Raw genomic sequence first — 22,622 nt, 5'->3', positions numbered from 1 at the left:
GTCATATCTGGTGAGGGAAACTGGGACAGACCTTCCTTTCTTCCTGTCAGCACCCCAGGCAGGCAGCATTGCCTCTCTTCAGATACTGTGCACATGAGGAAACCGAGGCCCAGAGAAGGAAAGGGCTAACTCAGAGGAGCCTAGCATAAGACCAATTCTTTCCAGCTCATGGCCTGCCCCGTCTGCCAAAAAGAGGCAGTCAGAAAAGTAGGCCCTGGAGGGTGGTGGGAGTTGAGGCTCTGTCAGGGGCACCAAAGAGAGTACAGAAAGCAAAGCTGGGGCTGAGGTGAGAGTTCAGTTAAGTGTTTGCAGGGAGGCATGAAGGACTGAGTTTGTTCCCCAAAACTCAGAAATAATCATATGTGGGGGTGTACACTTGTAATCTCATCACTGGGGAAGCAGGGACAAGGAAATCTCTGGTATTCACAGTCAGTCTGGCCCATGTGGTCAGGTGAAGATCAGTGAGAGACTATCTCAAAAATAAAAAAGACAGCGTTGTTGGAAACACAACCAAGCACACACACACATCATACACGCCCCTCCCCCCAAAAAAAACCCTGCAATGTATTTACCTTTAACGAGTATTTAAAAGAAAGAAAAGGCTTGAAAGAGGGAGAGGTCTCGGCCAAGTGGGGAGGGAAGGCAAAGCTGGGGAAAGGGTTCTTGAGGATGGAGACCCAAGACTGAGGTAGGGGAATGAATGAGCTTGTCTTCTGTGGTGGGGGCCCAGAGCAGCAGACTCAGCAGCAAAAGCAACCCTAGGGAGCTAGGGCTGCCCAGGTTGGGAGGCCCCTTCCCAGAGACTCTTGGAAGTCTCTCTTCTCTCGGGCAGGATGGATAGAGGCTGTCCCAGACTTGGGTAGGGGGCAGGTGGACCATCTCTCTTCCACAGCTGTCTCTTCCCCAGGCTTCTTCACTGTTTTCAGGCTTGGAAGGGTTAGAAGCAATCAGGCCAGGCTTGTCAGCAATTAGAGGCCGAGTGCCACTGCAGGTGGAGGGGTGGCTCACTTGCTAGCCAAAAAGGGAGCCCTGCCGGACAGCAGGCCTCTTTGTTACAGGTTTGAATCATGGTCCCTCCTCCTTCCAAGAGTTTGAGTCTGGAACTGCGCCGCTCTTTCCAAGGTCGAAGGCTTTGGCACAGCTTCAGGCTGTACCCGGAATGGATGGAGGGGGCCTCCTTCAAGGTCTCACACAGCAGTAGCTGCTTCTGAAGGACGCCCAGCTCAGGGACTGCGGGTCAGCATGGCCGAGCAACAAGTTTCCCAGCATCTACCGAGGGCTCCTTCGAGGAGATGTGGGGGTGGCTGTAGGGGCTCTGTGACCCAAAGGGGCAAGGTCTCAGGGCCGCACAGCAAGCAGAGTCGGTGGGCAAGGAAATCGGGGTGGCCTCAGGCACCCCCCGCCGTCCTTGGAGCCGGGAAGGGGAGGTAAGAGGCGACAGCCAGCCAGGGTGAGATCCTAGGGTGCGCGGGAGCAGGAGAGAAGCTTCGGCAGTCCGGCGGTGGCAGGAGAGGCTGAGGTTTAGCTCGGGGACATTCCGAGGCCTGGCCCCGCCCCCTCGGGGACGCCCCCGCGCGGCAACACCTCGGGGCGGGGCGCGGAGAGGGAGGGCGGCGGGGCGCGGAGCTGCGCGGCCACTCGGGGCACCGCGGCGCAGGGCGAAGGTAAGGGCGCGCGTCTGTGGGCGGGGTCCGCTGCCCCACGGCTCCGCGGCGGGTAGGGACGCTCGCCTCCTCCCGCTGCCATGGTCACGAGCCCTTCATCCTCTGCTTCGGCGGAGTTCTTAGCTTCCTCCTCCCTGTCCCGTGGTCACCGATTTAAACGCAGCGCGGGTCCAACCCCGGGCAGCAGTGTGGAGCGCGAGCGCAGTGCCTTCCGGCCAGGCCAGGCCCCGGGTGCGAGTGTATCACCCAGAGGGAGAGGCTGCCAGGAGGAGGTGACCTGGCTGGTCAGGGCGGAAGGGCTGACAGAGAAGCCGGGAAGGTGTTGCTTCTTGCCTGGGAAGCGCGGAGACAGATGTCTGAAGGTCGGAGCAGAGTACTTTGGGACTGTGCACCGTGGCAGGCAGGCAGAGGAAAGGGAAGCTAGTGCGGAGCCGGGGGGGGGGGGGGGGGGGGGCATCTAGAGTCAGAAGCTTAGGCCAGGGAGAGGCAGGGACTGGGGCTGGAGATGGGAGGGAGGGCAGGTGTGACAGACAGTTCCGTGCACTTCACTACCTTCACTGCCCATTGGGCATGTAAGTTGATTAATGGGCCTCCAGCACAGTCTAGAAAAAGCCTCCACAGCAGAAATAAGGTCCATGCCAGTCCAGACCAGGAAATACCAGAGTGAGTGCCATGCTAGGGTGTGGCTGAGGGGCCTGAGGGGCCAGGACTGTGTGAGGGCAGGGAAGGCCCCAGTGACCCTGCTCAGGAGCAGTCTGGTGTGGGACGGAAGCCAGGAATGCAGAGGAAAGGGAGCAGGTCCAGCTATTGTTTTGATGGCCACAAGGACAATAGCTGACTCACCTGTGCATGGCCCAACTTACCTTTTTGACCTCACCCTGCCTGTTAGTGAGCACCAAGGGGATAAGAAGGGCGCCGGGTCCTGCCGGGAATGCGCTGTGTGCCTCTGTGAGTCACCCAGCACCTCTGAGCCACTTAGTTCTGGTGAGCCTGTTAGCGCTGGGAGCCAGGGCCTGGGTCAGAGCTCTGCACACACCTGATCTACAGATAGTGTCTCTAGGCCCCCCTGGACTTTCCCTGCCTCAAATTCACCTTTTGCACAGCCTCCCACTAAGGACCCCAGAGCTGACAGGAGGGAGAATATAAGGTCATGTGGTCGACCAGAGGGGTACGGGATGGGTGGTGGGCCCAGGGTTAGAGAGGAGAGTGCTCTTGCTGGCCTCCTCGGTTATTCTACACTGTCCCTTCCCAGCACGCACACCCTCAAACACCCGTGCCTGGCCTTGTCCCTGGCTTTGCATCCGCCTTCTCACTTTCAGAGTGAACCCAGACAGAGCTCCAAACCCAGAGACTTCCACCCTCCCGGCCTTCCAAGGCCCCCTTAATTTCTACCTTTTCATCTAGATGATGTGATTTCCTGGGGTTGGAAATCCTTCTGGGGCACCGTAGAGGTTAGCCTGGATCTGTTGCATCTACCCAGGGCCAGGCTATGCTTCAGGATGTTTGGGGATGTGGAGCTCAAGGACTAGGTTCTATGCCAAAGGGAGCTTCAGCCTACAGTTTGTTCTCTTGAGAGGCAACCACAATGGTTCAAAATGTCCTGATCTAGTTAGATCTCCATTTCAGAGAGGATTGGGATGGGTAAGCTGTGATGTAATAGGCTGAGGTGGATCTCTTGTGGACAGCAGGTGAGGTGTGGGCTGGGTACCAGCATAGTACAGGGTTAGGGATAGACTTTCCATTCTGTCAGTTTCTGGAAACATGGTTGAGAGTCAGTGGGAACTGAGCCAGAGTGGCCCGTGCCTGCCCTCCCCACCCTCTCCTTGTGTGTTTGTGGGGGAGGGGTGAGTGGCAATGCTTTAACTGCCAGCAAACATGGCTGCCGCTGGGTGTCTAGCAGTTTCTCTTTCCTGCCTCTCCTTCCCACAGCCTCACCCTTCCACACAGCAGAACAGCAGCCGGAAAGGTGGGGCAGGAATGCCTGGGCCCAGGATCTGGGCCAGAGTTCTGAAGTTCCCGCCCTTCTCTGTTCTGGAGCCAGTGCTCTTGGAGTCCTGGGTTCTGCCAGGGACCTGGGAAGTCCCCACGACATCTTTGGGGTGCCTTCAGGAAGACTGAGCCCCCTTGCCATTTGCTGGGGTCTGCCTGACGTCACGTGCCCGTCATTGACTGCCTGTGGTGACATCTGACCGACCCCGTGTCAGGACAAGGCATAGTGAAGAAGCTTTAACTCTACCCTAAGGCATCTTTCGGATCAGGCCATTTGAACATCCTTGCCAAGTGAAGGTAGCAAGGGCTGCCTGTGGGAGGCTTTGCCTGAGTAGGGCCACAGACAGTCTGGCTATGGAACAGGCCCAAGCATGCTTCCTCACAACCCCTGCCCTTGGTGCTTGCTTAGAAGATCCCTCACTCGGGGAAGAGCATTTCAAGGCTGCAGCTGACCTGCCTGCCTACCCCAGGGATTCTTCTTCCAAGTGGGAGCCATCCAGAGGCTCAGCCTGGTTAGGGGAGGTAAACATGTAGGGTCCTCCCCATGCTGACCTTTCTTGTTGCCTGGGGCCATCTGTCACCAGGTTGGTCTTGCTCATTCTGCCCCTTGATCTGCTAGTACCTTATTCTAAAGCCCTCCACCATCTTCAAGGTTGACTGAGGCAAAGTCAAGCATGTCGGCTGGCCAATGAAGGTGGGCCATCCTCATAGGCTGGCCCAGCACTCCCATGAGCCTTTGCTTTTACCTCTCCCCACTGTATGTATGCTGTGCCTTCTTCTGCACCTTCCCTCCTTTCCCTTCCTCCTTCCTTTTTCCCTCCCTCCCTCTGGGTCTGCAGGTGTGCCCCCACCCCCAAGCTCTGCTGCTCCATCTTGCTTCAGCAGGAGGCCTCCAGATTGCTCTTGTATTATGTCTCTCCTGGCTTACTGAGCTCTATCTAGTGACAGGGACCCCGAGCCAGGCCACCAGCATATTGCTGAGCTCTTCCGACAGCATGTGTGTTCCTTTCCCCGAAGATGGAATAGTCTCTGAGTGGGGACTTCAGTGGTGAGATGGCCAGGGCAAAGAAAGGCTGAGTAGTCAACCCCTGGGTGCCTGGAGCCAGGGTGCATTTGAGCAGGCCAAAACTGAGCTTGAAGAGCACGTACTCTTGGGTGGAAAGGGCTGCTTCCCTTGATAGTCTTCAGCTCTCCTGTTCCCTCAAGGGTCCTGTCAGGGAGCAGGTCAGGGGTCCGTGGCCAGAATAGATCTTTTTTTTTTTTTTTAGAGAAGCTGAGCTCAGCAAGCGATTCTGACGTGGGTGGTTATGGGTCTTGTGGGAACTGGGGAGGATGCTTGTGGCCTGTATTCTCTGGCTGAGACCTGTATCCCTCCTACCCGGCAGGCCCAGTGTCTCGTGCCCTGGCTATGTGTAGCTCTGAGGAGGCAGACCTGCTTCGGCTGGAGGAGGTCTTCTCAACTACTCTGGCTCGCACCAACAGTCTTATCCTCCAGCCCCTGATCTCAGGTGGTGAGTCTCGGCCCCCGGTGGGGAGCAGCCCCCAGGGATAAGAGCTCTGCCTCAGTAGACTCTTGGAAACAGCTTTCTCAACCTCAAGTGGGAACCGTGGCACTTGAGACCGCCATCTTTTGATGGAGCTGAGGCCTTGGCCACCAAGTACAAGCTGTTTCCTTCCCAAATGGCCTCGTGGGGCCCACAGGCCTAGTGGTACCATTTGCCTCGCCCCTTGTTCCCACTCAGGGCTCCCAGTAGTGCTTTGGAAAGCCCCGACTAGCAGGCAAAACACATAAGGCTTTCACTGGGGGTCTCCCTTGTAATGTGGCTTTGGGCAGGTGCTTCTCTCTCACAGCCTGTTTGTGCCTCTATAAAGAGGCTGGGGAGTGACCTTAAAGATGCCAAATTCTACGGCTGGATCTAGGGAGAACAGGAGGACACTCAGGGGATCTAGAAGACTTGGTTCCCCTGAAACGATTAGGGTTGTCCTGTTAAGTAGGAGGCAGTCACACAACCGTACTGACTCAAGAGTCCAGCCCTTTATCCCAGCATGCCCTGCCTCCCAAGAGCTCTAGTGGGTGCTGGTACGGTCCTAAGCATCTCGTGGCTCCAGGGTCTTCCCTGGATGTGAGCTCAGGGTGGCTCTGCTTTCCACAGACCTGGAGCCCTCAGACTCGTGTGACAGAGAGTGCCTTCGGCTTTTGCAGCAACTGCATGAAAGTGCTCAGCGGCTGTGGGAGGTGACAGAGCAGAGCCTGCGTTCACTGCGGCAGAGGCTGTACCACCCACCTTCCATAGGTCTGGAGGCCCTGCTGTTACTGAGAAATGCTGACTATGTCCTGCAGGCCCACATGGAGTAAGACACCCCCCACCCCCAGAGGAACCTGTTGCTTGGCCACAGTGCCAAAGTGCTGCCTCTGCTGCTTGGTCCTAAGGGTCCGCTAGAGTGATGCTCCTGTAGGTTAGGATGTTAACTTGGCAGCAGGCTTAGAGGCTCAGTCCTGGACCAGGCCTATGAGATATAACTGTTGAATCACGGCTTGGGGGTGTCAAGCAGTTGCCTGAACCATCAGGATCCTGTTGCTCAGTGGGTGGGATCTGGGACCCCAAAAGGGCAGGGGTTGAGTGTGAGTGGGGAGCTGGGCTTTCAAGGTAGCCGGGTTGTCCGTAGGTACATCAAGTCCTACACTGACTGCGTGGTGGTGCAAGCCTTCCAGAGGGTCTCAAAGAGGAGAAGGTGAGCCTGGGGCTGCCACAGGAGCCCCCTGGGTGAGCATGAGTGTCTGGGTGAGAGGGAGCTGGAGAAGCCCATCCTAAAGCGGCAGACATCTTGTCCAAACACCATTTGAGTGTCTGTCCCTGTCTCCCCTGAGGCGAGGCTGCGGAGCCTCCAGGAAGAGAGCTCAGCGCTTTGCTGGGCTAATAGGGTGCAGGGCCGGGCTGCTGGGACTGGGAGCCGGGAGAAGGTTAGAATGGGGGTGTTACAGGTGGGTGTGGGCTTGGGAGGGGTGAGTGCAGCCTGTGGCCCTTCCCAAACGCAGTGAGTACTGGAGGAGCCAGCGGAAGGCCCTGCGGCAGCTGTTGTCCTGCGTGAGCCCCGAGGGCTCCGTGGGCACCACGATGTGCCAGGCCCTCCACCAGCCTCTCGCCCAGCACGTGCAGAAATATGTGCTCCTCCTGCTGAGCCTCAGGGATACCCTTGATAAGGTGGGTACTGAGAGCAGCTCAAGGATGGATGGATGGAGGAGAGGAGAGACAGGGCTCAGGCTCAGGGGACCAAGTTAAGCAGGAGGGAGGAGCCCCCAAAGAACATAGCCCTGCCCTGGGGGGAAGGGTTCTGAATCTTCCCTGTGCAATCTTGGGCACATGGCTCTGCCTTGAGGGTGCAGTTGACAGCCAAAGAGCAGACATAGAATTCTCTACTGGGGTGTGAGGACGTATGGCCCAGGACCCACAGGACCACACTGTTGGTGTTACCAAACTGTCCATCAGGAAGCACCTCATGCTCCCTCTGTGTCCCTAGACAGTTGTGAGGGAGAAAAGAGAGAGCTGTGGCTTAAGTTTAGGCCTGACCGGCAAGGTCAGGCTGGGGCCCTCATAACCATCATCCGGTCGGGTGGCTGGTTTCAAGATCCTCCCTACCTGCCCTGTCCTCCCACAGTGCCACCCAGCCCAGGAGCTGGTGATGCATGCTGTCACCCTGTTTGGGAACCTGCAGTCCTTCATGAGGCAGGCCTTGGACCAAGCTGTGGCCACCCAGGCCCTGTGGCACAGCCTCAGCAGCCGGCTGAGGGTGAGTCTGGGGCTTTGGGACGATGGAGGATATGAAGCTATGCTGGGTGGCTTGAACAGCTCTCTGTCTCAGTTTCCCCATCTGGAAGGAGGCCTGATAACCTGTGGCTGTCAGTCCCCCTTAGCTAGCAGAACTGACTTTCTCTGTTGGTGGTGCCGCCAATTACGCATGCCTGTCACCGTCTAGCGTGGCCTGCAGGAGGGAGAGTCCTCGGGTCCCCAGAAGATGGGAATGCTTAGGCCAGGAGTAGAGCAGGCCAGAATAACCGTGGGTGGCAGAGAGTGTAACATACTGGGTGATAGGAACCCTGCTGTGGCAGGAGTGCAGTGTGGAGACCACCCGGGAAAGCTCCAGAGAGAGAGCTGCCCTTGTGTGTTAGTTCAGGGATGGCATTCCCCACCCCTGCACCTTGGAGTGTCGGGGTGTGTGTATGAGAGAGTGAGAGAGAGCGAGAGCCAGAGGCTACCCTAGGCCTGCTAAGGTGGTCTCTGGGAGATGTCTGGGGTGCAGGCAGGAGGAGCAGGGTTGGCCAGCAGCCTCCAGGATAGGCACTTGAACTTCTTGTCTCCCTCTTCACGCCACCAGGATGTGCTCTGTAGCCCTACACACCGACTCCTGCAGGATAGCCAGGACATCCCTGTGGGGGTCACCCCGCTGCGGGCCGAGCGCGTGCTGCTCTTTGATGATGCCCTCGTCCTGTTACAGGTTAGGAGGGGGTAGCATGAGGTAGGGTTCTGGGGCCAGATTAGAAACAGGAAAAGATCAGGAGCTGAAGCCGAGATCACAGGCTTGGTGCGGGGGTGGGCCCCGGTGTGGAGAGTCAAGCCAAGGTTTGTGGGTCAAGAGGAAGCTAGACAGGTTTGTCCCATAGTCCATAACCTTGGCCAAACTCACGTGGCACTTGTGGTGCTCACATCACTGACTCCCCTTGCCTCAGCATGGCCGCCTGGTTTGGGATTTGTTCTGATTGTGTCTGTACCATCCTCTCCTGACAAAACCAACTCCAGGGAGGAAGAGAAGGAAGGGAGTAAGAGAGAGGGAGGGAGGGAGGGAGGGAGGGAGGGAGGGAGGGAGGGAGGGAGGAAGAAGAAAAGAGGAAAGGAAGTAAGAGGGAGGGAGGAAAGGAGGGAGAAAAAGAGGGAGGGATAGAAGGAAAGAGGGACATTTTAGCCTGGGCCTTTGCTCATGCTGTTGTTTCTGTGGGACTCTCCTGTCCCTCAGTCACATCCTGTAAACTCCTCCATCCTCAGGCTTGGCCTTGAGCCCTTTCCTGGTCAAGTGAGCAGCCTTCTTGGGGCAAATGAACAATAACACTCCAGAGAGAGGGACTTTCCATCAGTCTCAGAGATGGATAGCTTCTTTGACAGAACACGAGCAAAGGTGAAGTAAGGATGCTTGACAGGAGCTCAGGAGGGCGTGATGGCGGAAGGGCAGACGCTGACAGCACGGGGAGTGTGAAGGCAGGTGCACGAGCCTGCGAGGGTCAGGCTCTGCCGTGGGCCTCTGTCCCCAGGCAAGAGGATCCTCAGAAGTTTGCGGCAGGGGCTGCCAGGGGCTGGCCTTGATGCCAGAAAACCCCAGCAATCACGCGGGGAGAGAGAGGCCTGGCCGGCAGTTAGGATGAGAGAGAAAAGAGGAGCTACAGCTGACAGGGAACAGGCTGCAGAAGGACCTGCGCTGAGGCTCTCGGCAGGTGTGTCTGTAGACGCGGCTGGACAACACCTGTCCCCATCTTCTTCCAGGGCCACAATGTCCACACTTTTGACCTGAAGTTAGTATGGGTGGAGCCCGGCACAGACAAGTGAGTGACTTTCTCTCCAGGGACCCTGGACTTCCCTCCCCAGGTGCTATAATATCTGCTCACCTTTCCAGGCTCCCACACGAGCCCTACTTCCAACCCTGGACAGAAACGGGCTCACCGGCCACCTCTTGTCTGCCTAGGTGTGTGCTTCACATCCTCACCCCTGAAGAAGAGTTCTCGTTGTGCACCAGAGACCCCCAGAGCCAGGTGAATGAGCTTGACACATGACCGGTAGGGGTCCGGTCAGAAGCCAGGGGAGGGCAGAGTGCCAGTCCTGCAGGGCTCAGGCAGGAGTTGGCTGTGCCGAGGGTTGAGTATCAGGATGTTGCAGGAATGGGGATTTTTCCACCATTAGTACTGGGGTAGAGGTCTGCTCCTACCATTTGGTGCAGCCCTCTGGCTTGTCTGGTCCCTGGGCAACTCAAAGGATCTCAGGCCTGGTGCCATGCCATAGAAGGGCAGTGTGCTTGAGGCCAGGGTGGAGGGGAAGGGCCTCGGTGCCCCACGAGGCCTCTTTGGAGCCATACCTGCAGTAGCGATGACACCACTGCCTTCCTGTCCCCACCAGGTTCTCTGGCAGTGGAAGGTGACCCAGGCTGTGTGCCAGGCCCTGCGTGGCAAGAAGGACTTCCCTATGCTGGGGTCAGGCCGGGAGCCATCTGTACCCCCTGACTGTCGCTGTGTGGCCTATACCTTCCGTCATGAGGGCCGGCTGTGCCAGGCTACCTATGAGGGCGAGTGGTGTCGGGCCAAGCCCCACGGCAAGTGAGTTGGCATGGCTGTGGGCTAGGTACTTCCAGCGGGCCATCAGAAAGGAGTGTGCTAGGAATCCCATTGACTAGGAATCTCCTCAGGCTTGACATTTAGTTCTCTGTCTCCTGTGCTTCAAGGGGAAAGGAGGCCATAGATCTTTCCAGGGGTCTCCAAGGGAAGTGTCAACAGTACCCCAGTACCCAGTACTTGTACAAGGCTACTGGTACAAGTGTGCCCGGAGATGGGGGGAGGGGCTTTCTGTGAGAGGTCTCAGTGCTCATGTGAAGTCTCCGTGAGCAGAAAGTCTAGTTGGAAGATGTAGGGGAGAGAATGGAAGGGAGGCACCCCGGAGAGTCTGGGGGTGCCGCTGACGGGGCATAGGTCCAGTGGCCTGAGGCAGAGGCCCTCACCTGTGTTCCAGGGGAACCCTGAGGTGGCCGGATGGACGGAACCACGTGGGGCATTTCTACCGGGGCCTGGAGCATGGGTAAGGCTGGCTGGGCAGGTGCTGGCATGGGGCAACTAGAGAACCTGTCACCCACCAGCTGCCCCAAACTGCCAACTCTCAAACAGGAGTGGTTAGGTGGCCCAGCTCCTCACACCCCATAGATGCAGAAGGGGGACCTGGCAGGAGTAGGGGTGTGGGTCTCAGCCTTTCCATGGAGGGGGAGGGGTGTCCTGAGGACTTTTGTAAGAGAATGGGGACTCCTTGGAGACAAGGACAACTGGGTAGCCTGGGGGGATGTGACAGGGGCATCTGACCAGGCTAGTGGTCTGGATACTCACTTTCCAACCCCACCGAACCACGTGATCAGCTTCGGCATCTGCCTGGTGCCCCAGGCCTCTGAGGACAAGTTTGACTGTTACAAGTGCCACTGGCAGGAAGGCACCATGTGTGGCTACGGCATCTGTGAGTAAGTGACCTTTGGCCTCTAGGGGGAAGGTGTGGGAGGCATATCCTCTGGACTGGGCTTGAGGTGGAACCAGCCGTTGGTGAATCTCTCCAGGTATGGCACTGATGAGGTATACAAGGGCTATTTCCAAGCCGGCCAGCGGCATGGATTTGGCGTCCTCGACAGTGCCCCACAGGCCTCCCAGCCCTTCAGGTACACAGGCCACTGGGAGAGAGGCCAGAGGAGTGGCTATGGCATTGAGGACGACAGTGATAGGTGAGTCCTGGCAGAGAGAAGCCAGAGGTCAGACTGGCTCCCGTTCCCCTCAGCCTTTTGTCTTGCTCTGTACTGGAGGCGGGCCTCCATGGTGCTTCTCTCCAGCTCTGCTTCCTGCTACCTCTGGGGGGCTCCACCCGGCACGCCTTCCCCCAAGGAAGACTCCCTTTCTTGCCATCCTCTGTTCTCCTTGGGGTTCTCGCTTCATCTTCTTCTGTCACCGCCTGTCTCCCTGCATCCCCTGCCAGCAGAGCATCCAGAGGGCACATGGGAACCATTCTGAGACCCCTCTCTTACATTCCCTCTTCCCTTAGGGGTGAGCGCTACATTGGCATGTGGCTGGCCGACCAGCGTCATGGTCCTGGGGTCGTGGTCACCCAGGCAGGCGCCTGCTATCAGGGCACATTCCAAGGGGACAAGATGGCCGTAAGTGGTAGCCCCGGCCTTGGGCACTCTGTAGCAGAATCAAAGCCAAGCTGTATGGATGACAAGGGATGCCAGCTGTGCCATCCATCTGCTCTGACTTTGGCAAGATCCAGGCTTCTTTTAGCCTCACTTTACCCATCTGCAACTCGGGTCAGTGGTGCTTAGTGTACACACACGAGCTGGCAAGAACCAAGTGTGTCCTAGGTTCGCCAGTGACATTCTTAGACCCCTCACTGGCCCTGACTGAACCTCCGCCATCTTCTGGAGTCCTTGTGTGACTCCTGCAACTGATGCCATTGTCCTTAGCATATGAATGACGCATGTGTATTGATGACAGACATCAGAGAACCTGCCCGATATCATAGTCACATCCGGCCGAGACTGCGAGCAAACCCAAGTCCCCCTAGCCTGGGCCTCCAGCTCTTGCCCTCTGCCTCTCCACTAGCCAGGCGCTTGATGCGCGGTGGGGCTCTGGGCAACAGATGTGCCTGATTTTATGGCTTGTTTGTTTAGACTCCACCTTGTTCTGGAAAGAACCGAAGGAGACCTCAGGGAAAAGGGGAAGGAAAGGCAAGAATAGGCCCATGGCATAGAGTCAGGAACAAGTTGAACATGAACTTGTCAGTGACCTTCCTGGCAGGTGCGGTAGTGAGGGAACATGATTGCTCCCCTCCTCCCCAGGACTCAGGGCAGTGACAGGGAAGCAGCTGAAAGGAAGCCAGCACTTCCTGAGTATTTAGGGGCTTCCTGAAGAGGCTGCTGAAGGAGGAGGAGCCAAGTCTGAGGCCTAACTAGGGAAAACAAGGGATGGGGGCTCATGGGACCTAACACATCTGGGAAGGGCAGTGCCAGGGCTTAGGGACTCTTGGCACCGTGGGTCAGTGTCCACCCACCCTGGTTTTCTGCCCAACCTCACCTCCCTTTCCTCTGTTTTCTTGCTTCCTTTCAAGGGCCCAGGCATCCTGCTCTGTGAGGACGACTCTCTGTATGAAGGTACTTTCACCAGGGACCTGACGCTCCTAGGGAAGGTGAGAGCCATGCCACTTCTCGATCCACCCCATAAAGCCAGGGCCCAGAGCCAAGGCTGAAGGGTGCCCTTCCCACCTCCATGGTGTCCAGGGGGCTCCGTGTCCATGCCATGCAGCATTCAGTACTGACGTAACAAAGCAAGGTGACAAGAGACTGGAGGATTTGCCTCGTGCCCAGAGGGCCCAGTCTGGTTGTGTCTGTGCTGTGCTCTAGCAGAGCCATCACCACCCGAGCCTTGGGCAGCTGTCCCTGGGGTCATCGTTCTTTTCTATGTTCCCGCCTGAGTTGACATAACACAAGACAGCTGTTTCCATGCCGGGCCTTTGGGGACATGAGGATAATTTTGGATACAGAAGGACAGGCAGGTCTGGCGCATCCTGAGTGGTCAGGGGAATGGAGCAACTTCACACAGCAAGGAATTGCCCCCTCTAGATCCCTGGACCACGCCTCACAGTGGGTGAGACTCCTAGAATCTTGTAGCAGCTTGAGTGGACAGGCAGGACGTTTCCATCTGACCCACACCAGCAGGCAGGCCCAGCATGGACACACTTGGTTGAACGGCTGGCTGGGCACTCGGACATTTCTGCTCTTGTTTTCTGCTCCCAGGGCAAGGTCACCTTCCCCAACGGTTTCACCTTGGACGGTTCTTTCAGCAGTGGGACAGATAAAGGGCTGTATACACAGGGAGTGCTGGACACGGCTGCCCTCCCGCCCGACCCATGCAGTACTCGAAAGAGGTGAGAGCCCAGTGTGTGTCTCTTCCCACCCAAGGCCTGGGGGCTCAGTGGAGGCCTTATTGCATAGACGGTTCTGAGCCCCGAGTCTTCCAGCCAGAGGCTCCTGAAGTCTAGGGCTAGGTGGGTGTTCTGCCATACACATGCTGGAAGGAAAATAGAACTTGTAAGTCTCCCTTTGACCCTGGTTTTAGACTTTTTTTTTCCTAGAAAGAATGTAAGACAGTTTCCAAGTCAAATACACAAGAAAAATAAATTGTGAGTTGATCTTAAAAGAAAGAGAGAGACATAGTTATAGATATGGTTATAGTCTCCCTTAGCCTGGCCCTGAGTTCCCTGGCAGACAAGATGAAAACGGAAAGAAACATGGGAAGTGGAATCACTCTCCCAGTAGTTTGTGAGACAGATTCTTTTCCTGCGAAAACAGAACACCCGTTTGGAAAAGTCAGTTCGGGTGAATAGCTCTTGCCGTGTTTGTTGAGAATCTGTTGACCTCTGCAGAACTATGTGCCTTGCTCCATCCCAGAACACATTGGCCCTCTCTCTGCCTTGCTTTCTTCTCCACTTGCCTTGGGGGTCAGCTCCGTCTGTGTTCTCCATCCTGCCCCACCCCCCGGGCCAGGCTGGTGCCACCAACCCTCGAAGGGCCGCGCCAAGGGCTCGGTGGCTCCGGCCTCATCTTCCGCGTCTCCGACTGTCCCCCAATCACAGACAGCTGGGAGCGGGTGCCTTCCCTGTGGAGAGCCGCTGGCAGGGAGTCTACAGCCCCTTCCGGGCCTTCGCGCGTTCAGGCTGTCCCGGGGAACTGCAGGAAGCCCTGTTGGGATTCCATGTGCAGAGCTCCAGGGAGCTTCGCAAGTCCCAGGAGTACCTGTGCTGCGAAAGGTGAGCCCAGCCCTCTGGAGGTCCCTGCAGGTCAGCGGGGGCTAGGGAAGCTCCTGGGCGTGGGTACCGACCTGGGGGGCGGGTGAGGGACACTGTGCATGGCGCCCCAGGAGCCACCCCGAGGACTGTGAGGGCAGCATGGAAGATATCCTGCAGGAGCTGCTGCTGCACCGAGAGCCCAAGGCCCTGCAGCAGTACCTCAGGAAGGTGAGGGCCCAGCCTGGGGGAGGCCTCCTGTATCTCACAGCGTGGTGCTAACCGTGGTCCTCTGTGGCGTTCCTGTCGTTCCTGTCCGGGAGGCTGGTCTGGGGCCTACTGTGCTCCAGGCCCTGGCTCTAAGCATCCCTGTTCTCTCACGGGCCCAGGCTCTGAGCAATTCCCGACACCCCCTGGGGAAGTTACTCCAGACCCTGATGCTGACCTTCCAGGCCACATATTCAGGCATAGGGGCCAACAAACACCTGCAGGGGATGGCCCAGGAGGAGGTGAAGCAACACGCCCAGGAGCTTTGGGCTGCCTACAGGTAAGCTGTGCACAGGGTGACAGCCACCGCCTAGGGACTGGCCCAGCATTGCCCTTTCAAGTCTTGTTCGGTACAGGATCAGAGGTTGGTCAGTGTGACAGTGGTGGTCAGAGGTGTGAGAGATGACGGCAAGGGCCTCCAACAGCTCCTGGCCAGGGTCCAGTCCCTGTCTGGTCCCCAGGCATACCTCTGACCCTGTAGGAACTCTGCCCTTGCTGTAGGCTGAGTGTGACCCTGGATCCAAGCTCCCTCTATCCTGTCCCAGTAGAACCTAGATCCCATGAACGTTACAGATAGGAGCTTCAGCTGCCACTGGAGTGCCAGGACACTCCAGCAACTCACCCTGTAGCTCCAGCCTCGGCCCCTCAGTGGCGGGAGAGGCGGGACTCCACAGGCATCCAATCCAGATCTAGCGAGCCAGTTCTGGGAGATGGACTGCCTGCTCTCAGAGTTGGTGACCGGGACGGTGGAGTCCTGTTTCTGCGGGCAGCAACCACATCATGCCGCTCCCATTGACTTGCAGGGGTCTGCTGAAGGTGGCCTTACAGCGCCAGGGCCAGACCCTGGAGGAGGAGGACATAGAGACAAGGTACCCGGCTACGCCTTTGTGCCTGGGCCCAGCCTCTGGGTGGTAGCGCTTCTTGGAAAAACACTGGGCATGTCTGCTAGTCACCGCGCTTGGCCCGTCTACCATTTATACATCACGGTGGCGTATGGCCTTGGTCCTGAGCCGCCCAGGAGCAGTGCCGCCCACCACGCACTAGATACACCTTTGTTCTGAACTGCCCTCGCAGCCTCATGCTTGAGTTGTGCTGAGGTGGGGAGCGGTTGCCAGAGGCCTTCCCCCTTCCTGTGCCCCGTGAGACTGAGGCACGGAGGAGCTGAGCCTAAGGTCACATGGAGCAGGAATTGGTTGTCCCCGGGGCCGGACCCCAGCTCTGCGGATGCAGACAGAGATGGCCCTGACAGCAGTGTCTCCCGTCCATTTTGGCCTCTCAGGGACGCACAGGTGCACGGGCTGCTGTTGCCCCTCCTCCTGCCCAACTTCTACTCGGAGCTCTTCACACTCTACCTGCTTCTCCACGAGAGGGAGGATGGACTGTACAGCCAGGGCATCGCCAACCTCAGCCTGTTTCCCGACACCAAGCTGCTGGAGTTCCTGGACGTGCAGAAGTAAGCTTGTCCCCCCAGCTCAGCCAGCGCTCTCCGGGAGCCGGCAGTTCTATGCAGCCATGAGGCGTGCTCCTTTATTCACACACCACGAGCACCGGGAACACCTTCAGCTGGAGCTAGGTGCCCAACCATCCCACAAAGGAAAACACCTTTGCTCTCCCCCTGACTTTGCCCGAGCATGGCTCCAGCCATGCCAGGGTTGTTGCTGTGTGCCTCCCATCCCTCCACTGTCCCCCAGGGAGAGCTGGCGCTTTCTGTCCCTCAGTTCCAGCAGTGCCCTTGGAGGCCCTCCGTGCTTGATTCCCTACCCTGAGTGCTGGCCAGCATTGACTGGGCCTACCTCCAGGCTCACCACTGAGACCCACACACTTGGACTGAGAGTGGGGGAGGAGAGGTCTTCAAGGGGAAACTGAGGACTGCTCTGGGAACAGGTCGGACAGGTGTTCACCATACTCCAGCGCCTCCCCTGCCCTCCCCCACCGCAGCTGCCTCTAAAACATCCTTTTTCCTTAGTGCCCCTCTGACACAGCCATGCTCCAAGTGCTTGATTGTCCCTGCTGGAATCTCAGCTCCCATTCTCCTCCGGGGCCCAATGCTCCTTTGTCACACAGCAGTGGAAGATCACTTCCTCCAGGACCCTATGCTTACGGCTTCCCCTGGCCTCAGGCTATGTGGGATACAGCTGAGGAGGCCACAGTGGCCCCTTTCCTTTACCATTGTCTGTGCTTACCCCTTCTGTGTGTGTGGGGGAGGGGAGAAGAAGACACAGGAACAGGGTGTATCCTCTGATCCCCGAGTTGCAAAGCTTCCCAATCTCATGTCTTCAATTTCAGGCATCTATGGCCCCTCAAGGACCTCAAGCTGACAAGCAATCAGGTGAGAGGGTAGTGTTTGCCTGTCCGGCTTTCTTTCGTGGGAAGGAGGAGGCCTGTGGTCCTGGAGCTTCTGATTGCCTGGGAGTCAGGATTGCCTAGGGGGAGGCAGGTGAGGGAGGAGACACCAGGCTTCCTTCCTGTCTCAAGTGGAGCCCACATGACCAGGCTCCCCTGCAGGCTCTGCTCTGGTCCTGGCTGTGACAGTTGTGTAGGGCACCTTTCTCCTGTGTGAAGAGAGACACACCAGACCCACCTCTTAATACGGCCATGGTCAAGGGCACATGAGTCCACCCGCTGTCTCAGGGCCATGTGGAGCCTCCTAGGAAGCAGAATCATGGCCCCACAGCTTTTGCAGTGCTAGGCAAAAAATTCTAAAACTGAGCCCACCCACCTTATACCCAGAAAGCAGGAAGTCAGCTCAGGAACCTGGGTTTCGAGAAGTCCTTGGGTGTGGGAACCTTTGGCGTCAGCTTTGGAATTGTCACCAAGGGACCTGCCTGTCTTGGTCCTTTCAACCTCTTGGAGCCTAGTTCCCCCGTGACACAGCTGCATAAAGTGAGGGTCACAGTGGCGCCATGGGTTTGCCCCGGACCACATGGCCACCAGGGCAGGTGTGGGCACACGGGATCCTGGGGTGAGAGCATGCCAAGCTGGACCCCCGTTTTACTCCCTACCCCCTTTTACAGAGATATTCTCTGGTCCGGGACAAGTGTTTCCTGTCAGCCATTGAGTGTCTGCAGAAGATCATGTGAGTGTCTGCCCTGGTTGGGGGCGCGTGGAAGGGCACAGGAGCACTGTCCCTTCTCTTCCTCCCAAGACTGAGCAGCCAGGCCCTGACCAGGGGTTGCACCCTGCTTACAGAACCACAGTGGACCCTCGGGAGAAGCTGGAGGTGCTGGAGAAGACCTATGGGGAAATTGAGGCCACGGTGTCACGGGTGCTCTGCAGGGAACACAAGCTGCCCATGGACGACCTTCTGCCGCTGCTTATCTACGTGGTGTCTCGAGCACGGTGGGTGGGGACGGGGTGGATGAACGTGAGACCTCTTCCTAGCCCATCTACACCAAACATGGGACAGAGGGGGAGCCAAGGCCCAGAAAGGAGCCTGGGACAGAGCTGGGGCCATTCCCAAAATGTCTAGCTCTCTAGATGGGGCTGCCCCCCCTAGCTGTGGGGTGTCTGCCTGTGACTTCCGCTTTCTTCTCTCCTTTGTTGCCACGGTGCTTTCTCTAGAATTCAGCATCTGGGAGCTGAGATCCACCTGATCCGTGACATGATGGACCCCATCCACACAGGTGGCCTCCATGACTTCCTTCTCACAGCTTTAGAGGTAAGAGACCACGGCTGGGAGCCCAAGGAAGTGCCCTCCCTGCCCCAGGCACCATGGTAGAAAGAGCTCAAGTCCCCACCTCGTGTGTCTCCTGGAAGGGGTCCTCACAGACTTGGAGCTCTTCGCAGGGCAGGTGAGCGTCACAGCCCTTCAGGCTGCAGCTCCGGGCAGTGCGCAGAGGGAAGGCCGTTTGCCTGCAGAACGTGGCTGACAGCTAGTCCTAGCTGGGGCAGGGTGGGTGCAGTGGCTTTCAGGGCCTGTGGGAACAGGTCTGCCAGCAGGCCTCAGCCTTGTCTCTCTCCCCAGTCCTGTTATGAGCACATCCAGAAGGAAGACATGAGACTGCACCGCCTGCCTGGCCACTGGGACTCTAGAGAACTCTGGTGACACGGCCGCTCTGGACCATGTGTGGTGCTAGGGGTATGTGGCTGCCGTGGACTTCTCTGGAGCAGGCGCTACCTACCTGCTCCCACTGCCCGGGTCAAGGCAGGCTGTGGAGATGGTTCTCAAAGGAGACGCAGTTTTGCTTCCTGCAGAGACACACCTGGCTGCTGCAGCGTGACCCCAGAGCTCGGCCGGAGGTCCCAGGGGCTGATGGTCTCTAACATTCCTTCAGTCCGGTTCACTGAACTCAGCTTCCCCGAGATCTGGCTTCACTCAGCTCCTTGGAGGGAAATGGAAATTCTCATGTTACTGTTCATCTCATTTCTGTTTCCCTCCTCCTGACAAGAAGGTCCTCAGCAGCACAAGGCTCTGTTTGTTCAGTTCCCTTTCCCATGGGTATCTCCCTGGGATCCTGTTTCCTCCTCAGCTGGGCTTGAGCTGGCCTCTCAGGAGGACCCCGTGGCAGGAAAACCTCAGGTCCATGCCGAGCTGCCCGGCTGCCTGTGGCAGGCCCTGCCCTTTGCAAAGGTGTGGGATGTAAACACCAGCCATCCTTCACCTGGCCTCTCGTGCCAGCGGAATGCAGGTAGCCCATAAATGACATACCTGAGACACTTACAGCCTCTCTGTGGGAGGGACAGCAGGGAGATTTGTGGCTTGCTAGTACTCAGGACCCTAAGTGAGTCTTGTCACAGTGCTGGGCTCTGGGCTATTCCAGGGACGCCTCCCCCCAGTTCAGTCTGTGTGGGAAGGGCCAGGGGAGACAAAGCTGCACACCCAAGGCCAGGGCTGAGGCCAATGGGAGCCTCAGAGAAGGGTACCTTCAGAGCCTCTCAGAAAGCATGGAATACTATGTGAGGCAAGCTGATGGTTCTCCTGCACAACCACCTACAGAGAAAACAGAACGGCTTCCTGTGCCTGGATCCACCAAATGTTTCATCACAAACACAAAGCCTGGGCTTGAGTTCTACCAGGAACTTGTGTCCCCGGGAGGGTCCTTGGAAGGGTCAAACTGATGGTGCTCCCACCCCCAAAGACAGCCCTAAGTGGCTGTGACACGGGTCAACTGTGACAAAACCCTGCCACTCACCCTCCTGCTCCCAATACTAGCTGAACTTGGGCCTCTGGTCCTTGTGGGTCTACAGGGTTTCTGTAGCATCCTGGTGGGTTCCAGGAGCAGCCAAAGCTATAGCAGACCCTTAAGACAAAATCCACATGTGAGGAGAGAAGCAGGAAGGAAGCCGACTGACAGCAGAAATGAGTGACAGCCGGCTGCCTGCATTTGGTGCTTCAGGAGGCTCAGTGATGGCCTCTCCCAGATGGAGTCTCTCATAGGTGATAGCTGTCCAGCCTAGAACATCTCCCACTTTTGACCTGTGAGTCACGCAAGAGGGCAGTACCCTAACTGCCTAGATATAAGATCATCAAGAAATAAGAGCATCAGCGGGCCAGATGTTACTCTGCCTCACTCCACCTCACTTCGCAGCTTCCCGGAAGGTAGGCCTGGAGTCAGGAGGGAAGACTGAAAGATGAGAAGTGGTTAAAGCCTCTTCTTCCATCTACCCTGGGCCCTTTTCATCCCCCCACCTTCCTCCCTGCCTCATAATGTTGTTTTTTTCTCCCTACTCTTCTGGAGGATAGCCACAATAGCAATCTACTTATTCAGGATTTTTAATAAATGCGTTTCATCCTTGTGTGTGTGCATGTGTGTGTTTGCACAGACACATGTGTGCGTTCAAAGGCAATAGTTAACATCAGGTGTCATCTTTTACCATTCTCTACCTTATTTTTTTGAACCTTTTTTAAAATTTTTGCTTAATTTTATGTACATTATTGTAAAGGTGTCAGATCCCTTGGAATTGGGGTTACAGACAGTTGTGAGTAGCCATGTGGGTGCTGGGAATTGAACCCAGGTCCATTTGGAAGAGCAGACAGTACTCTTAACCACCGAGCCATTTCTCCAGACCCCTCTCTACTGTATTTTTTGAAGCACAGTCTCTCCTTGAACCTGGGGCTCACTGATTCTCCTGGACTGGTAAGCCAGCAAGCCAAGGGGATTCTCTTGTCTCTGCCGCCCCTCCACCAGGTCTGTGGTTGCGGGTGTGCAGCTCTGTGCCCAGCTTTTTAAAGTGGCTCCTGGGGGTAGAAGTCCTCTCCTCATGTACCTTACTGAGCAAGCTGCCTTGAGACCCCCACACCCCGATTCATCTCTTCGCAGCATCTCCTGCCTGTGGGTGACTGAGAGCATGTAACGCTCACTGTCAGATCCCCAGATAGCTGTCCACTGATGGACTCTTAGCTACGGGAGGGGAAGACCCCTGCTCAGAAGCAGTAGTATTGGGACTATGGCACTTACTTTCACTCTGTAGGTGGGATGTGTGTCATTCCTAGGAAGGGTATGTATTTTGTGCCACGGCCAAAGGCACTCCAGGAAGGTCAAAGGGTCCACAGTCTTTTTTCCAGGACTGGGTAGAGTTGGGCTATGCATGGAGTGTCCCTTTGTCACCAAATTGTGAATCTGGTATTTGGACTCATTTGCCTGGGCTTCATGTACCAGGTTTTGGCCCAGTCTTGTACACCAAAAATTACCATTCATGTGTGCACAGTATTCAGGTGGCTAAGGTCTTTACCTGGGCATGCCTCTTGATGCTTCCACTGACACTCACTGCCAAAGGCTCTTTTTCCATAGTATCCCTGTGTGGCATGAATGGGCCATCCACTGCCATAATGTTTGTCTTTACCTGGTTTGGGCCTGGATCATCCAGCTTCCGTTGACAGGTGCCAACCCATTGACTGCCAGCTGTCCCTTGGTGAGAGTGAGCGTGGTACGTGGTGTTTGGAGGGATGGATCCTTCCCAGGGCCAACTGCACCTCTATTCAAGGCAGATTTTTTTTTTTCTCAGTGTAGTTTTGGTGTGTGACTACAGTCCTGATAGGCCTGTTAATTAGCTCATCCGTGAGTCAGGCTCAGACTTCCTCAGGTACAGGAGTGTGTGTGTGTGTGTGTGAGTGTGTGACCTTACTGGTGCCTGGTTAGCTCCATTCTTGCTGGGCACGGCCTACCTTATTGGACTTTCCCCTTCAGACTCCCCAATATTCAGAAAGCTGAGCTCTCGGTGGCCTCTTGTGCTCAGTGTCCCCCCTAAGTCAGGACTCCTTGAGCATGTCTGCCCCCACCAGCTCTTTAGTACTCCCAGTCCCACTGTGTACTGTATCCAGTTCCCCTGGAGTCAGGAAAGAGATGCTTTCCTGCCACTCTGTGGCGGGGTGAGGGGAGCAAGGTGCCCTTCCAATTACCAACTGGTCCCCACAGTCACTGTCCTCACCATTGTCACTGTGCTCCCCACCAGGAGCATTCCTTGTCGTAAAGAGCTGGCTGCTGCTTGGAGCCATGCCAGTCCGAGTGCCAAGGGGAAGAGCAACCGTCTCCTCCAGCCTGGATGCTGCCTCTGCCTGCTCAGCCCTTGGCAGCTTTCAGGGAAGACCCCTTCAGGCCAGGGATGCTCGCTTTCAGGAGGGGTGGCGCTCAGATGGCCAGCTCCACTTCTGCTTTGCTGTGCAGACTGCAAACACTCCTCCCCAGGTGGCATGGGGGAGGACCCTGCTTCCCTCCTCTCATAGCTGCCAACTCTGCAGGCTGTGTGGCCTCATCTATCTTTTCTCCAAAAAGGCATAATTTCAGTGGTTTCAGTTTGTCAAGCTCAGTGCTATCGTGGTTTGAATAAGGAAATCCCCGCTCCCCGGGCTCATGGATTTGAATGCCACGCCAGGGAGTGGCACTATTTTAAAGGATTAGTGGGTGTGGCCTTGCTGGAGGAAGTGTGTCACTGGAGGTGGGCTTTCAGGTTCCCAGTAGCCCAAGTCAGGCCCTGTCTTTTCGTGCTGCTTGTGGGTCCTGATGTAGAAGCCCCCAGCTCCTTTATTCACACCAGGCCTGCAGGCCAGCCTGCTTCCCACCGAGCTACTAGTGGAGTAAGCCTCTGAAAGTGTGGGCAAACCGCAATGAAATGCTTTTCTTTCTAAGAGTTGTTGTGGTCATGGTATCTCTTCACAGCAACAGAACAGTAAGACAGTGCCTGAACAACAGGACGATGGCCA

The 22,622-nt window shown here is 56.8% G+C and overlaps 1 protein-coding gene across 10 annotated transcripts; it reads left to right on the top strand.

Moving 5' to 3' along the window:
- Positions 1 to 1,207: 1,207 nt before the first annotated feature.
- Als2cl (ALS2 C-terminal like) lies at positions 1,208 to 20,218 on the top strand. 10 transcript variants are annotated; one of them, XM_060385184.1, is made up of 27 exons: positions 1,671 to 2,026; positions 5,039 to 5,164; positions 5,807 to 6,005; positions 6,321 to 6,386; positions 6,691 to 6,856; positions 7,311 to 7,442; positions 8,028 to 8,147; positions 9,185 to 9,243; positions 9,384 to 9,450; positions 9,812 to 10,008; positions 10,418 to 10,483; positions 10,812 to 10,910; positions 11,004 to 11,165; positions 11,480 to 11,591; positions 12,542 to 12,619; positions 13,227 to 13,357; positions 14,066 to 14,239; positions 14,350 to 14,446; positions 14,605 to 14,762; positions 15,286 to 15,351; positions 15,762 to 15,935; positions 16,769 to 16,811; positions 17,497 to 17,558; positions 17,672 to 17,821; positions 18,044 to 18,140; positions 18,447 to 18,560; positions 18,677 to 20,218. In XM_060385184.1, exons 1-26 carry the CDS (start codon positions 2,017 to 2,019, stop codon positions 18,525 to 18,527), a joined length of 2,892 nt encoding a protein of 963 aa, XP_060241167.1. In that variant the 5' UTR covers positions 1,671 to 2,016; the 3' UTR covers positions 18,528 to 18,560; positions 18,677 to 20,218. The 10 variants fall into 10 exon arrangements, with proteins under 10 accessions (XP_060241171.1, XP_060241170.1, XP_021503601.2 ...); XM_060385188.1 differs by lacking the exon at positions 1,671 to 2,026 and adding an exon at positions 1,208 to 1,427 and having other exon boundaries at positions 18,447 to 20,218; XM_060385187.1 differs by lacking the exon at positions 1,671 to 2,026 and adding an exon at positions 1,605 to 1,664 and having other exon boundaries at positions 3,706 to 5,164; positions 18,447 to 20,218.
- The last annotated feature ends 2,404 nt before the right edge of the window (positions 20,219 to 22,622 follow it).

Source organism: Meriones unguiculatus, chromosome 6 (genome assembly GCF_030254825.1).
Source record: "Meriones unguiculatus strain TT.TT164.6M chromosome 6, Bangor_MerUng_6.1, whole genome shotgun sequence".
Taxonomy (NCBI): domain Eukaryota; kingdom Metazoa; phylum Chordata; class Mammalia; order Rodentia; family Muridae; genus Meriones; species Meriones unguiculatus.
The sequence above is the reverse complement of the archived record's forward strand: the minus strand, read 5'-3'. Positions and strand labels throughout refer to the sequence as shown.

Coding starts and splice junctions, on each gene's coding strand:
- Als2cl (XM_060385184.1), top strand. Junction 10,911..11,003: donor TGTGGCTACGGCATCTGTGA/GTAAGTGACCTT, acceptor GAATCTCTCCAG/GTATGGCACTGATGAGGTAT. Junction 13,358..14,065: donor CCATGCAGTACTCGAAAGAG/GTGAGAGCCCAG, acceptor CCCCAATCACAG/ACAGCTGGGAGCGGGTGCCT.